Source organism: Mesitornis unicolor, unplaced genomic scaffold (genome assembly GCF_000695765.1).
Source record: "Mesitornis unicolor isolate BGI_N332 unplaced genomic scaffold, ASM69576v1 scaffold21590, whole genome shotgun sequence".
NCBI classification, from domain to species: domain Eukaryota; kingdom Metazoa; phylum Chordata; class Aves; order Mesitornithiformes; family Mesitornithidae; genus Mesitornis; species Mesitornis unicolor.
This window is the reverse complement of record NW_010158097.1, coordinates 1-16,297: the sequence shown is the minus strand read 5'-3', so window position 1 is coordinate 16,297 and position 16,297 is coordinate 1. Positions and strand designations below refer to the sequence as shown.

At 46.8% G+C, this 16,297-nt stretch overlaps 1 protein-coding gene across 1 annotated transcript in view; it reads right to left on the bottom strand.

Moving 5' to 3' along the window:
- Positions 1-15,525, bottom strand: part of RBM19 (RNA binding motif protein 19) — a 55,211-nt gene extending 39,686 nt beyond the window's left edge. Inside the window, exons 1-19 of the mRNA XM_010182580.1 lie at positions 15,343-15,525; positions 14,635-14,770; positions 14,579-14,586; positions 14,384-14,410; positions 13,615-13,828; positions 12,248-12,516; positions 11,675-11,749; positions 11,340-11,418; positions 10,516-10,587; positions 9,602-9,802; positions 8,638-8,768; positions 8,129-8,250; positions 7,260-7,356; positions 6,635-6,745; positions 5,951-6,151; positions 5,323-5,446; positions 4,249-4,397; positions 2,933-2,993; positions 1,205-1,284 (exon numbers count right to left, since the gene is read on the bottom strand). Of these exons, the coding sequence (XP_010180882.1) occupies positions 1,205-1,284; positions 2,933-2,993; positions 4,249-4,397; positions 5,323-5,446; positions 5,951-6,151; positions 6,635-6,745; positions 7,260-7,356; positions 8,129-8,250; positions 8,638-8,768; positions 9,602-9,802; positions 10,516-10,587; positions 11,340-11,418; positions 11,675-11,749; positions 12,248-12,516; positions 13,615-13,828; positions 14,384-14,410; positions 14,579-14,586; positions 14,635-14,770; positions 15,343-15,525 (2,340 nt within the window). The remainder of the gene's footprint in view (positions 1-1,204; positions 1,285-2,932; positions 2,994-4,248; positions 4,398-5,322; positions 5,447-5,950; positions 6,152-6,634; positions 6,746-7,259; positions 7,357-8,128; positions 8,251-8,637; positions 8,769-9,601; positions 9,803-10,515; positions 10,588-11,339; positions 11,419-11,674; positions 11,750-12,247; positions 12,517-13,614; positions 13,829-14,383; positions 14,411-14,578; positions 14,587-14,634; positions 14,771-15,342) is intronic.
- Between the last annotated feature and the right edge of the window lie 772 nt (positions 15,526-16,297).

Below are 16,297 nucleotides of genomic sequence, written 5' to 3'. Positions count from 1 at the left end.
GGGAAAGAAATAAAATCAAAGTCTCAACAGCTTCCAAGCTTCCAGGATACAAGAGCATTTCACATCTTTCTATGTATTCCTTCCTTTCTTCCTGCCAAAGTTTTTCTCTGTCGAGCACCGCTCATGCAAGGCAAGGTTTCTGATATGAGGTTAGAGACAGCTTGACAGACTGAAGCAGCAGCCAGCATCCCTGATCTAGCTGTCCATCAACCTCGGCTCTGCCACTGAACTAGCAAAGGCAAGTCCTTCACTGCTTTGGGCTATGGTTTCCCTTACCTCTAAACTACAAACTCTTCAAGGCAAGGACTGCCTTATTTTTAACTGAATGAGCCATGGATGTCTTATTGGCCATCAGTAGCCAATACAGCAAGAAAGCTTTCTGTCTCTTGTTTTCTGCACCTCAAAGAACTTCCTGCAGTTCAGCACTGAAAGCAGGCAGCCTCTCGCCTCACCATCCCTGGCACGGCACATGACACGACAGGCAAAGGCATTACACTGGGAACCTCGTACCCACTCCCTCCACAAAATACCCATTTTCCTGCTTTCTCTCTTCCCCAGGAGTCTGCCTTTCAAAAGGATGGAGAACGTGTGTCTACCTCAACACTACCTAGGCTGTGGAATGTGCAGTGACCGCCTGCTGAAGGTGGGATTCATGGCTTGTGGTCTGCCTAGAAAGGAATCGCTCCAGCTGTCTGGCATGCACCACCTGGGTAGCGCAGACCAAACACCAGAGTGTTTTTCTAGCAGCAGAAAGAATGATTTATTCCTTCAGAGAGCAGCCAAACCCTGTGGCATGTGTCATGGAGAAGGCAGGAGGCTAGAAGATCCTGAAGCAATGGCAGAGTCACAGAAGGTAAAGCTGAGCACCGCAGCACTAAATGCTAAGCAATATTTGCTGTCTTTGCAAGTGGGGACCTGCGACTCCATCAATCCTGAAAACAGCATCTCGCAGAATATACTCATTAAATTTCAATCATTGCATATTTTCTGCCACCATCAGCACCAGGAAACTGTCTTTTCAATGAAGTCCTGTCCCTTCACATACTCTCTTCCCTTAGAAACAGCCCATTTTAGAGGCTTCTCCATCTGCACAGTGTAACTCAGAGCCCTGACATCCTCAGCTACATTTTGAACTTCCCAGTTCATCCTAGCCTTTGCCCACCATATCTGGAAAGAAATCTGAACTGAAAATGCTTAAGCTTACCTGGAGCCTGCGCAGGGCCTTCTGGGCACTCTCTGGCTTCTTGTACTCCACAAATCCAAAGCCCATTGAAAGCAAAGTGCCTGTCAGCAAAGAAAGAGGGCTTATTAAGCTAGCAGGAAACATCTACAACATTAAGCAGATTTAGAAACAAAGCAGGAGCAAGCGTTGATTGCCAAAACTGGGAGGACAGAAACTAACACCCAAGCAAAGGGCCAGCCTGGCCATGCCCTGACGCTCCTCATGAGCATCCCTTACTGACTTGTCATGAGCAAGATGCTGTTCTATAACAGCTTGGTTTGGTGCTGATGTTGAAGAGGAGGTAGCGGATGCTGCATGAAAAACGGATTTTTTACTTTGCGTCATTTCAGTGAAACCTCCTTAAATAAAATGCTAAGTCCTACAAAACAACGGCTGGTCATAGGGTAAGTGATCCCATTGTGGATACACAAACTTTTGCTTATACACAGGACTTTTTCCTCATGTCTGAACTACCCAGAAATGGGCATGACTTTTGTTGCAGGATAGCAATATGCAGGTTGCAGTTTGGTCCCCATAGGAGACACCTGTAACCTGTGACCCCTTCAGAAATTCATTTTGGCCAACACTTGGCAAGCAGTCAGTTACTGACCACTGCTGGGAGCTGAGCATGTGAGTTCTGTTTCAGTCTGGACTGCCACGTGCTGCATTTCCCATCATCACAAAATGCAAATCCTCCATTTCATTTAAGAGACAAAATGCCTTTGAGATCTGCAAAGCACATAAGGAGCAAGCACTTCTATAAACCTGCTGGTTTCACGCCAAAAGGAAGTGATGCCTGTTCCAGCCCCCTGCACGGCAAAAGTTTGCAGCACCTGTGGTCACACCACACTTCTGAAGAACACACTGACCAGTACAAGAGCCATAATAAAGGCTGAGTGAGGAAAGGAAAAATACACAACCAAAACCATAACATCCAGTTTCCAACTTCAAAATCTCGATGGTAGCAGACTGCATAGAAGACCCCACAGTGATGGAAGGGGATCACTTTGGTAGGTGGTATGAGATCTGCCCGGACTCAAATGTTGCTGTCTGGTCATGAGCATGTCTACAGCCAGACATGCGAGCAGTACTGAAGGGTTTGTTTTATTTCACTTGCTTTCAGTGGATCTGAATTTTCAAGTATCCCAAGCAAGAGGAACCCTATTAAGGCAAAATCCTGTAAAGCTGTGAAACTCCCTAAAATCTGGGAAGACACAACCCACCTATCCAGCGCAGTCAATGCAACAGGAATAACCACTCGTCACCACAGCCCGCTGGCTTCGAAGCTGGCAGGCAGAAGGCAAATGAAGCCCACTCAGCACAGTATTCAGCCAGGCATCCTTGAAGATCCCGGACATCATTGCAGATAAAGCATGTTGTGCGCAGATTTAATCATCGTGGGGCACTGGTTCCTTTCAACTTGTATCCCGCTCTCTTTTGTGATCCTGAAGGAGTTGGCTTCTCTTCTCAAGATCTCAAGAGAAGACCACGTCTCCACAAATCCCACAATTGAGCTTAACCTTCTAGACCGAACCCCAGGGTGTTTTTGGTTGTTGCTTTCAGCCATTTCAACAGGCATACTTCTAGAAATATTAAAGATTTCACCAACAAGAACACAAATGCTCAGCCAGATGAATGCTAAAGCAATACCACACCTGAGCCCTCAGCAACCAGCCGAGGGAAGGAATTGAACAGCAACATCTAGAGTACCTGCTTTGTCTTTCTTCTTCGATATTGTGCAGCTCTTCACAGCTCCCACTTTGGAGAATGTCTGCAAGGAATTTGGACACGTGATACAGTTCCCTTTGTCACAGGCATGCAACTCAACTTGAGTGACAATGGCCCACCTCCCCCCAGCACAGACCCAACAAGCAGTCACTGCAGCTGGGTCTCCTCTTATAAAATTATTTCTGTACAAATACACACACACACTTTTAAAGAAATGGATACACACTTTCCCAGAAATCCTTCACCAGTCCTCAGAAACAGTGCAGAGATCTGGGATGGTGCTGGAAGAACACAGGATGCCCTCAGCCAGGTAGGAACCTTAGGGGTGGGTGACCGCTGTGATCCCCCTAGAACACGGCTCTTTCCAAAGACATGCAGGAGGGACTGGAGGGTAGCAGGGGCTGCAAACCATCTATTCAACTCCCTTGTAAAACTGCAGCCAGAAGGCAGAAAAAAGAAGAGGGGACAAGTTCCAGTCCTCCTCTGAACATTTACTTTTGTCCCCAGACCCAACTGGACCAGGGTTTCTACACAGTACCACAGTCACAAGGTAGAAGAGCATGAGTCCAGCATGGACTGACACCGCGCCAGTACCCTTAGGCCATGAAATGTGGCATTTCACGTGGTTAAAGAAGTGGCAGAGACAACAACTCCCAGCTGCTTTTCCGTATTTCACTATTAACATCCTACATAGCTTTAGAAATGCTGCCATCTCTCCCAAATGCTTTGCTGAGGTATAGCAGCACAGACAGCTCAGTCTTCATAGAGCAGAAACTTAGATGAAAAGCACATTTCAGTGAAGTCATCACTTATTTTTTTATTGCCTTCACACAGAAAGCAGTATTGCACCTGCAAAAATGCTTGTCCCAAGGAGAAGCATTACAGAAAGCACGGGAAATGAGGAATCTTAAAATATTTCCTACTGCCTCCACCTGTCCCAAAGTGGAATTAAACACTAGCAACAGTTTCAGATATATTGGTTTAAATTGACGTCTGAAAGCCCAAAGCAGAGGTTCCCAATCCCAGTACAACTCAGTGCTCCCTCATCTCCCATTAGGTCATACTGGCTGCAATTTAATTCCTTTAAACACTTTCTCCTCAGCACAACAGGTGGAAAACGGCTTGCGCTCTGCCTTCTGCAGCAGAGCAGAACCCTTTCTTCTAGCCCATGGCAGTGGGGGCTTTATTCCATCAGGCATCTCAGTCTGGCCCTCAACCACACACTCAACACCCTCCTGCTCCATCTGAGTGGACTATGCTAAGCAAAACCCAGTCCCCTCTCCTCGCTTATGGCTTACCTCCTTCAGTGTGTCTTCTGTGGTGGCAAAGTTCAGGTTTTTGATGAACAAAGTACACCCAGGAATGCTTTCTTCTTCCTCTTCCTCCTCTTCTTCCTCCTCTTCTTCCTCCTGTGCTGCTGTTTCCTCCGAGCCCTTTATAGCTTCACCTGAAACAAAAAGAACAAACCCAACTTTGTAAGAGTTCTGGGAGAGCTTGCCCACTACCCCAGCTAATCATTACTACTCCAACAGGAACAAGGCCAGTTCTCTATTGGCTATTTGTGGGTGAACACAGACTGAAGCAAGTTCAACACACAGTATATGAACATGTCCCCACGAAAACTATAATACGGCCTATTCTTTGTGTAGAAAGTTGACAAACCTGCTTCCCCAGCACTCAGACAATCTCACACCAACCCAGACACCTCCTGACCTAGCCAAGGGGCCTCAAACTTCCTCAAGTATCCTTCTCTGTTGTGCTGAAGCCTCACCTCTTGCCAGCCACAAGGATGTGAAATGGTAGTTTTTCTCCATAAGCACATGAAGGAATATGGTCTGTTAAGCCCAAACAAATACTGAAGGGCAATAAAGAACTGCACCCAGCACAGAGGCTGTGGATTTAAAGCACAGCCTGTCACCAGCAGATCAGCCTCTCCATCCACTGCTGCTGGGATGGGTGCCCATCATGGATGCCCATGATCCCTCATGGGCAGGGACAGTGTCCTTGCACAGCACACAACTGCACACATGCTCAGGAGGTCAGAGAACAGCTACTGCTCTCCCAACAGCTGCCGCCAAGACCAGATAGGACCAAAAGTCTCTCATATTAGCCCAGCCTAAACTGAACCTGTGGGCTGTCAGCAGCACTGCACTGCCTACATCTCATCCAGGAGGCAACAAGGGCAGGGGCAGGAACGAGCACAGTGCTTGTGTGATCAACTAATGCACCACAGAGAGAGGGACCCTAAAGGTTGTGCAGACAACTTTGTGAGACTGGTTTCATCCCCAAAGGTTCAGGAGTATCTGCATTGTTGCTTTACACATAAAGGAGCAGCGAAACAACCAGAGGTACCTCTGTCCCAAAGTGAAAGCTCTTACCAGGTACCAGCTTTGCTTTGCCCTCCTCTTCTGGAGCCTGAAAGGTTTTTTTCTCAGTGGCTGGGCTGAAGAAGACACCCATTGGAGCCCATTCCAGATACAAAGGCACAGAATGAAACTGTAAAGAGAAAACAGGAGAAACATGAAGAGAGGAGGGCAAGGCCTGGAGAAAAACCTCTGCTCTCAGCTTTATTTTCCTCTCACTCTAGGTAAACTGCAGTGGAAAAGCTGTACAACCTTTTCAGCTGACTAAACTCTCTTTCACCAAAGGGGAGTCTGTATCCAGCCTCACACAGGACCACAGTCTAACTTGTACTGCACTCCTGTATTGCAAAAGGCAAAATAAACCCTCTCCAGGCCACTGAGGCTTTTCTAGATGAGTCACAGCTCCCTCCTTCAGCTGTTTTCTGCAGGTTGAACCGTACTCAGCCACTGCTGCAAAAAGATGTACCGGGCATCTCCCTAAATCTAAGGGATAAAGAGTAACAGCAGTGGTGCTGGGATATCTCACTTCCCTCAAAAGTCCTCTGCATCTCACATTTGTAGCAAGCACTCCTGCCTGCAGCTTCCCAACTAGCCCAGATCCACACTCTCCAGGCAGCTTGCCCCTTGCCATGCTTACCTTGGAGTAGGCCAGTCTGGTGAACGCTTGCTTGGCCTCAGTTGGCTCCAGGAACTCCACGATGGCCGTGATGCCTCCTTCTGGCAGCAGCACTCGGCCCAGGCTGCCGTGTTTGCCAAAGACGTCCTCCAGCTCTGCGACACTTGTGCTGGCAGGGAGGTTCTTTACCAGGATGACTGTTTTACTCCGCTCACCAGCAGCCTGATGTGTTCAGTAGAAGAAAGGAGAGACTGGATTTTAAAAAAGCAAAACCCAGGATCTTACTAACTAAAGATTTCAGATTCAACACACTGTGCTCTCTCACTCTATCCCTTTCCAGGATCCAAGATAATCCAGCCATTTAGAAAACACTTCCTATAAGATCCACACTCCAGTACAATCTCCTGTTCCAGAAATGCCCAGGTATGGAGGTTTCGGCTCCAGATCCACCTTGGACACAGGACTCCTTCTCTGCCTACAGCAAGCTGACCACCATACTATAAGCAATCATACTACGTATTTTAACTATCCCGTGAGCAGTTGCATTTTCAAATGCACAGAGCATTTTGCAAGCCATATAAAGGTTCGATACTGCAAGATGCTGAAGATTTAATTATGAATTTCAAAGAGAGCTGAGGACACTAGGACTAGGCCATCACATAGAAGAGGTAAGGCCACATCACTGCCTCCAGCTGGGCATCTCACCTGACTGAAGGCATCCAGGCTGACTCCATTTTCAATGAGGAATCGGCGAATTTCCTGGACCAGCTCGGTTTCTCCTAGAGCAACCCTCACTGCCACGCTGTCTTTACTCTCCTGCAGGCAAGAACATCAGTTGACAACATGACAAAGCTCAAAAGAGGGAAGCAAAGAGCCTGATCCAGGAAGATGCTGGGCATCTGTTGTTCCTGCTGTTCTCATAAGCAGACACAAAGGGAATCTGGCAGAGTTTGAAGGTAAAATGCTCTAGTTCCTCTGAAGCTGCTAAGAGTTTTGCTGTTGGAGTCAGAATGTTTCCCAAGGCAAAATGAAGCTTCCAGGAAGGATCTGAGCTTTAGGGTGTAAATTGTCATCAACCTCTCATTATACAGAAGTGCAAAATTTAGATACAGAAAAGCTGGGAGTGTCTCTTTGTCTTCCAGTGACAAAGGAATTGTTAGGCTCAGATCTCACAGAGAAGCTACAGCACCACTGATGTCTCACTGAGCCTGCATCGTGCTTGTTGATGCACAGAGGCTTTTGCTCCACAAAAAGACCAGAAAGATCCTGGACACAAGGAAGCAGATAGAAAAGTGATTTCTCATCCCAGCTGATCAATAACCCAACTCACATGATCCAGCACTTGGCTTTTAGAAGCATTGTACTTCTGAGCAATGGCATCAGCCACAGCATTTGTCCCCACAAACAACGTGTTCCAGTTGTGAGAGCTGGAAAGAGAAAGAAGAATCAGGTTGAGGGTCACACGGTCCCTTCTTCCTCTGGTGCCTCTCTATTCAGTGGTCCTTGGAAAAAACAGCCTTGAATGCCACCATTAGCAGCCAGGGTGAAGTCAGAGGGAAAGAAGGGTAGAACATCCTTAGAAAAGGGACAGGATGAGGGAGGTATGACTGGAGAGTGAACAGAAAGGCAGCAGCGCAAGCAGCTTAACTCTTTTTCCCTAGAGGTCACTGGTCACAGCTCTGCAGTTACAAGCTGGAAGTTCAGGTGCTGGCTCATGTTTTTTCGACTGGTTTCCTAGAAGTGTGAAGGCCACGCAAACAAGGTTGCATTTCTTTCCCTTTCAGTTGGAAAGTAGCAGCCACTTCTTTCAAACTAGTTTGCTACATAGAAAGATAAAGTTCCTATAAGTTCTAGAAATACAGGTGGCCAACTAAAGGGGAAAGACCCAACTGATCTGAAACCACTACCCCAAAGAATTACAGCATCAGACCAACTTTTACTAGACACCAGAGAAATAAACTCCTACACAATGCCATTCAAAAACATGCTTTTCTCAATTTCTGCTGCTTCCTGAACTACCAGAGCTACTTGGACAGAGTAATCAAGTAGGTGAGAGATAAAGGAAACAGAGACTTGCATAGCAAATGCTTTATTGACTCGGTAATCTATACAGCTGTGCAAAGACCTCAGCATGCATCCCTGCCACTTGGGAATTTGGCAGGTTGTATTGCCTTGCCCCACCACAAGAAACTGCTGTACCTGGCACTGTTGGCTTTGTCCTTGGCCTCTTTCTGCTTTTTGTAGGAGGAAGACTCTTCTGCATCTACATCTTCGATTTTCTCCTTTTTGATTGTGGACGGTAAGAGATGCATCATTCTACCCTAGAAGAAAGGAAGAAGTGGTCCAAGAGCTCCGAAATAACTCATAGAAGTTAATGAACTAAGCAGAGTGGAGGAAGTTTTCTAGCATCTTTTCTAGTCAAGCAGCCTAGGTGGAAGGAGGGAACCTTCCTTCCCAAAGGAGACATTACTGCAAGTCAGAGCAGCCGCACAATGTGACAGATTGAGACTCGGATCTCCTTCTCCACCTTTAGCTCAGATTTTGGTACCTGCAAGGATGTTCAGGCTACTGTACCAAAAGCAACTATCTCCCCATACAGGAAGGCAGGAGAGATTCAACCTTTTCAGCAAAGCATGGAAGCAGACACTCAGGCACGTTCCTAACAAACACTCCCATCAGCTGCAGTCCAAAACCATGAGTCACTGTACCTGGAACACTTGCCCATCCATTTCTGCGTAGGCCTTCACTGCGTGCTCAGGAATCATATAGGTGACAAAAGCAAATCCTTTGGGTTTCTTGGTCAGTCTGTCTATAGGGAAATGGATCTCTGAGATGGGCCCTGCAAAAGACAAGGCCCTTCCATTATGTCCTCACATGGCCATCACACACTCTGAACTGGCACCTCCTGGACAAAGCCAGGGAGGAGAGGAGACAAAGAGTAGCTCTGAATATTACAGAGGATGTGCAGCGAGCCACCAGGCTGGGTGAGGAGCTGCTGGCTGCAGACTGAGAGGCAGGCCCAGCAAAAGCATGCCAAGTCTGGTGTGTGGCACTGCGCGGCAGCTCAGAGGGCTCTGACTCATGACACAAACCAGGCAAGCTCCAAGCAGCTGCATTTACCTTCAATCAGGAATTAAGATTTGCAGAACCTAACCCTCTTTCCCCACCAGGACACTCTAATGCCAAGACAACCTTAAATTTGTTTAACTTTCAGCTAGAAAAGGGAGCTTCAAGCTTCCTTCTGACATGCCCAACATGAACAAGAATTTGGGATATATCTCAGAGATTTACCTCTTACCTACAGTACCTAGAAATCTCCTGAATGACCAATATCTCATGCAGCAGATGCTTTTGGTTATCTTCTCCTCTTCCTCATCTCACTAGGACTCAGAGCCTACACTGACTGGCAAGAGCTCTTACTGCGGCACCAGAGATGTGAGGTGGGTGATGACGGCAGATACACACAGCAGCACACGGTTCAAGTGAAGGAGCATGGAGTTGGCACCAGCTTCAAACCAAGCTGCCACACACTACCACACCGGGCAAGAAAGACGATGGGAGTTGGTTCAACACCAAGTGGTGTGGGACACGGAGCTTTCATACCCAGCAAGAAAACTTCCGTATGCAAGAAGACATAGCCCTTCAAGTCCCAGTCCTACAGTAAATACTTACCATACTTGGAAAAGATCTTCTCCAAGTCCTCCTCAGTGCTAGTAAAGGGAAGATTCCTGACAAAGAGTCTCCCTGATTCAGACAACTCCTCTTCTTCCTCATCGTCCCTCTTCCTTCTTTGCCACGGCTGCTTATCAGGTTTTGCTGTAACAGTTTCTTTTGGGGTGTTCTTGCAACGGAATACCTCAATGCATCGTCCACCTAATCCACAAACATACATGGAGGCACATTAGGTGCTTCCCAAGGCCATGGGCAATCAATATCAATGTGCAAAGAGGGTTTACAGCAGTGACACAAGCAATTACCATTCCATGAGCTTTGAGCAGAATACTGTCTGATTTTTTAAAAAAGGTGGGGAGGGCTGCAAGAAATCAAGTCTTCATAAAAACCAGGATAACATTTGCTAGACAAATCCACAATCTCCCTTTCTGTCTCTCTTTCTTTTCCTTTGGCTCCAGTCTTTTTGCCTGAGCCAACCTAGTGCACAGGCTTCCAAGTGGATACTCCCATTCTGCATCAGATTTTTGCAAATATAATCCTAGTAGTTCAGCTAAGGACTAGGCCAACAACAGGTTTCAAAAACAGGCTTACAAACTCATTTGTACAAATCCTCTATACTATCCCAACCAGATTTAAACAATACCATTTTTATAAGAAGAGCAAGATACACTTCAAGCACACAACAAAAACTGAGGGCCAAAGAGCAGCATGCACAGCTCAGGCACTTGCCAATTTTATGCTGCTCCTAACACGGCACCTGGTTTATCCTGCATCAGCTGTGCCGAGGAAACCATCCCCACCATCTGCCTGGGAAAAACTAAAACAACAGGCAATACTTCCGCAGTGAACACTTCAGCAGCTGAGCACTCTGCCATTGACATCAGCCAGCACGAGAAGGAACAAACAGCCCTTACCTATGTATTCTTTCTTTCGCTTCAAGGCCCTCTGCACTTCTGCTTCACTCTTGAAGTCAACAAAGATATAACCTTGGAGGAAGGAAAGGTTCAACTGAGCACCATGTGGGGAACACACAACCACTAATAGGCTAATTAAGGGTGAACTGGACTCTCTTTGATATAGATTCCTATAGATAATGCATCCGGCTCCCATTAAAGTTTCAATTCAGCCTGAAAATGGCAACAGCAGACTGGAAGGCGTCCTTTTAAATCTCATTCTCTATATGAAAACCAAGGAAGCCCAATTTAACAGCTAAAGTAGGCTTTCACAGGTGTCTCAAAGAGCAAATAAAAGGTGCATCTGCTGTTAGGCTACGAAAGGAAAACAGCATATAACAAAGTTCCCTGCCAGCTCTGAAGACCTGCTCCACACCCATTCTGATGGGTACCTTCAGTACCCACAGCCTGTCAGGAGACCCACCTGGGCTAAAGACTGCTCTGCAGCCGACATGCACAGGTCAGCAAAGTCCCCAGGTGCTGCTGCAGCTATCCCAGAGGAAGAAACATTTCCTTGGCATGGTTTGGGATGCTTAGGAAATTTCTGGAGGCAGATCAAAGAAAAGGGTCCTGCTGCTGCTCCTAAGGGAGCCCAGCCAACATTACTCTGCCCATGGCATCCTACAGACAGCAACTAGGGCAAGGTGAGCTGCAAAGTCACAGAAAGGTCCACAAGAATTGGGACAGGAGCCAGTGATTTGGAACTGCAGATGAGAAGAGCAGAGGTGTGATCAAGAGGTCCTCTAACTCACAGAGCCAACCCCCCTTCCACGTATACACATTACCTGTATTCTTCCCCTGGGTGCTTCTTCCTATCCGAACTGCCACTGGCTTCAGAGGCAAGAAGAATTCACGAATCTTTTGCTGTAGGAAGAAACGTAATTGTTTAAATAAGTTCTCAGATAGAGGAAGGAGCAGGTTTCAGACTTAGGGTTTTTTAATATACATTATAAAAATACTATATGCAACATAAAACATCTGTGCACAAAGTCAGTTTAAAAGTTTCCCCAACCGCCCACAAAACCTTCAAAACAGCTCCGTAAATGAAGACAGAAGCCTCTGCCAAGATAGTGCCGAGTCACACACTGAAAACACCCTTGAGCTTGGTAACAAAGCTCACCTCAGTGATGTTCAAAGGGGCACCATGAAGTTTCACAGTGTGCGGTGTGCTGGCTTCTGCTGAGCTGCCTTGGTTCTGGACAGAAGGAGTGGGAACAAAAAAAAGAACTGAGTGAAAACCAGCAAAAGTCACAGCACAAGCTGGTCTTGTCCAACAAGCAGGAGGCTGAAGAGTGGGAGAGGATATCGAGAGATTCTCACAACTGCATCAGACAGGGCAGGAGGTAGCAGATAAAGGTGCAATGTTTGGCTGGAACAGTCAAACCCAGTCACTAAAAGCAGTTCTGCAGAACAGCATTTCCTGCAGACAGACAGACACAGGAAAAAAAGAAAAGCCCCTGAAAAGGGCACTAGCAGCACTTGTGTGGAAGCCCTGTCTTGGTGGAAAGGAATTCAATCAGCACTAAGAAGAGATCTAGCAAATTTTTTTGATGGCTTCCGCCTAGTAAGCCAAGAAAGCTGGTACCTAGGAGTCCTGCAGACTTCAATCTTTCATCCCTGGACTGACTGACAGACACATACTATCCCATAAAGCTCCTGCTTTAGAGAAGACAAAAGTCTAATTCAGCTATACCTCTAGTGTGGATCCTTTTTTCTTCTTCTCCATTGATGTCTCTTGCTGTGTTTGTTGGGCTTTTGGCTTCCCCTTTTTATCTGTGTGGGTGCCAGTGGTTTCTGCAATGTCTGAATCCTCCTCACTCTCACTTTCCTCTTCCACCTCGTCGCTATCTGTTTCCTCCTCTGAACTGGATGAGGAAGAAGAATCCTTCACCACTTTAGATTTCAGGTAATCCATATCTGAGAGGTCTCTGCTGGTAGCTGCCTTCTTCGCTCCTTTCTTTGCTGTCAGAGAGAGATCAAAGAAGTTTACACACAGATGCTGAGGTAAAAGCTGAGAACCAGGTAAAAGCTGAGAACAGACACAATCAAGAGAACCACCGTCCTCTCCTTTCCCTTTTCCACAGGGAAGAAAGCCTTGAGAATCGCAGGGCAATTTTATCTCAGCAATTCCACACTGACATGTCTGGATGACTATTTTTCAAAGCAACAGCTCATGTATAAAACAAATTAGAGAGGAGCTTGAGGAACTTCATGGAAGAGTATTTTGTCTCAACTTCAACTAAGTACTTCAGACAGACCCCAGAGAAGGTTTTCAGTTGTTCAGTTTAGCTTTGCAGGGTAAAGGACAGAGAAAGCCATTTCTCCAAAATGCTCCTCCATGCCAAAGATCAACTGATCATTTTAGTTATCCAAAGCGAGGTGAGAAGCAGCAGGGAGACTCCATTCACTCCAAAAGAATGGCATAAGGAAATACCAAACAAGGAGGGAGAAAGGCTCCAAAATCACATTCATCAGTGGTGCAGGGACACTGGAGACTAACGTGACAGACACCAGACTGCAGCCCAGATTTCTCAGTCTTCTAAGTCACTCCACTACTCCAGAAGACACAGTTTTCCCTTCAGGATCCAAGATACTGAACTCTCTCTGTTTCTATTAACTCTGACAGGGCCCAAGGACACACCAGTGTTTCCAGAAACATGCACCAAAGACAGACCAGACCAGTTCAGAGACACCAGCTACAGGTTAATAAATCAAAAGAAAACAACACCCAGCTCTGGAAACCCCGAAGACAAACGCAGCTGCTGGCTAGAGGAGCATTTAAGAGAGAGACACCGAAGTTTGCCCTGCTACTCTCTCCTAGGCACTGACTGTGGAAAGCACAAAAGCCATCCCCTTAATATCACAAGCTACATTTCCCCAAATTTTGGAAAACGTCCATCCATCCACAGTGCACAAAATAAGTCTCATGCTTGAGAAACCACCTTTCTGATGACACTGTCTCTGTTTGGAGTCAGTACTCCGAGTTTGGCCCGATCAGCCCACCCGCTCTCACAGTCACTGAGACAAAGACAAGCAAAGGGTGCTGGTTCCTTCTGGTACCTTTAGTTTCCTCCTCATCTTCAGAACGTTCATTCCCATCCTCCTCCTCACTCAGCTCCTCAGATTCATCTGAATCAAAGTTGAGATAATCAGCTGCTGGCTTTGATTGCCCCTTCTTGGGCTCCTCTGCCAAAGTGTCATTAGCCCAAGTGGCCACTTGAGACCGTTTCTGGTGAACCACCAAGAACTCCTGGAATGTCTCATCTTCTTCCAACTGTTGAAAAAGAAACCAAGCAGACAAGCTGTGAAGACAGACACAGGAGAGCTAGCAGTAAGTTTTAATGCAAATATATTGTCTCATTTCCAGCAATGTAAAAAAGTCCCTAAGAGGGGAATCCACTTCACACTCACGAGGTGAGTGCTTAGAGGGACTAGTCTTCTCAAAATCTCCCAGTGCTACTCCTTCTTTTTTGTAACTAATGTTTAGAAAGCACTTTAAAGAAGAAAACAAAACACTAAAACCAGAAAAATATATACAAGTGTAATGTGATAAAACTCACATATGGTTAAAGCCCAGAATTGCTGACACAGGATTATCCTGGATGCAGCGCTCACATAAGAGTAGCTGACAATTAAAAAAACTGGTCCCCAGTGTTGGGAATGTTAAAATCATGGTTTGTTACAGTAAAATTAGACTGTCACAGAGCTGGTTAAATCATACACCTTGCCTGAATTAACAGCACTGGAAGCAAACCACAAATGCGATTCAGCTCTTGCTCTTAATACAAGCCAGCAAGAACGTAGGGATTGCAATTTAACCTCAACTCACCTCCTTTAGGTTTTCTGTTGGATCTTTCTAGGGAAAGAAAAAACAACATTTTTAGAAAGGCTTATTAGAAGCACAGCCAAGATAACTTCTCAGGTAACCTAATGGTACAGGGAACAGATCCTAAGGTAGAAAATATAAGAACTCCAACACCTGCTGTCCCAGCTACTCCGTTCCCTTCTCCACCCACAAGGTGACCCTTTTCTCTGCCAAGTCACCGACACGCATCAGAGCCCCAAGGAAACAACCAAGACTCACTTTCTTTGTGCCTGTAGGAGCTCCACTGGGCACAAGTTTCTCGGTCTGTTTTTCTGAGGCAGGGGCCTTCTGAGAGTGCTTGCTCCACGCTTTGGGTTTTGAAGGGTCACCAAAAGACTTGCATAACTCAACCTGAAAAGAAGCAATCAGATCTTTAATTAAGCATATATTCAGCAGTCTGGTTCTGTAACTGCTGGATAAGTCTCACTCAAGAATGTTTCTTATAACTCTCATCAGATGGAGGGCATGTGTGCAGAAGAACAGGCCGCTTCATACAGATGTTCACTTTAGCTCAGGGCTACAGGCTCACTCAACACGGGAAACAGTTTGTTGTGGTCATTTAAGCACAGTCAAACAAGTTGTCCTGTTTATCACAAATCATTCTCTGTCCACAACAGCAAGATGAATGACTTTAAATGAAAAATGACCTCCAGTTCTAAAGCTCAGATTATGAGAGCTCAAAACCTGACACTGCTGTTCCAACCAGCACCAAAATCACTGCTACCACATGAACACAACTCATCTGAATCACCTTCCTGCTTGAGACTCCAGCAATATGGCCTAGTATCAGGCTTTGTTTTCCTGCAGATGACTTAACCTCTAGGCTTTCTCAGCCCCTGACTGTTCGCCCCTAAGACAACCAAAATCTCCAATGACAAACTTTTGTGAGAATCAAAAGAAGATCTTTTTAAAGATCAACTCACTGTGACTCTGGAGGTGTCTATGAAACTTCTGTTGAAATGGTTCAGTGCCAGTTGAGCTTCATCTTCAGACCTGTAGCCAATGAAGCCAAATTTCCGGAACTTGCCCTCCTTGGTGAACTTCAGGCAACAATCGGTGAGTTTGCCAAAGGCAGCGAACAGTTTCCGAAAGCGATCTTCCTTCATCTAGGAAGTGAGGAAGTACAAGAAAGCAAATCAGCAACGCAGTGAGAGACTCTTTGCATCCAAAGCAAAACATCTGCTATTAGAAAGCTTCTTAAGTGCTGTAGGAACTACACCATATTGTGGTCACGCTGATAAAAACCCCATACATCACCTACCAAACTACTTCATCTCCTCCATTAATCCACTACTCATACAGATCCCTACAATGCACCCAAAGCTAAAGGGTGCACTGAGCTCTTGAAGACTCCAGGGTCCTTCAGCAAGCCCCACCACAATCAAGCCCCTAGTTCAACCACAGGCATGGTGGGACCCCACAGGGGGGATCTGGATGGTGGCAGAGGGCTCCTGCGGCCAGCTCCTAGAGAATGAGAGGAGGCCACCAAGCTCCACTCCCCAACCCCAGGGCACCAAGCTACCTCCTACCCCACCAGGGCATGTCCCTAGGCACTCCCTGCCCAGGATCCCCCCGTCCTACCCTCAAGGGTACCTCGCCGATCTCCCACAAGGACCTCCCGCCACATCACTTCTCCAGGACCCCTACCTCCTGGGCACCTCCCTGCTCGCCCCACTGAGACATCTTCCTCCCTCCACTCCGAACAGAGGACCTCCTCGGTCCCTTCTCACCCCCGTCCCCACCACTCTGAGGACATCCAGCCCTCCCGGGGCCTCTCCTCGCCCAGCAGCCCGCGTCCCCCACGGGTGCCTCCCTTTAGCGCTGTCTCTAGGCCCAGAAGGCCACCTCTACACCGCCGACGCCGCAACCGTGCGTCGA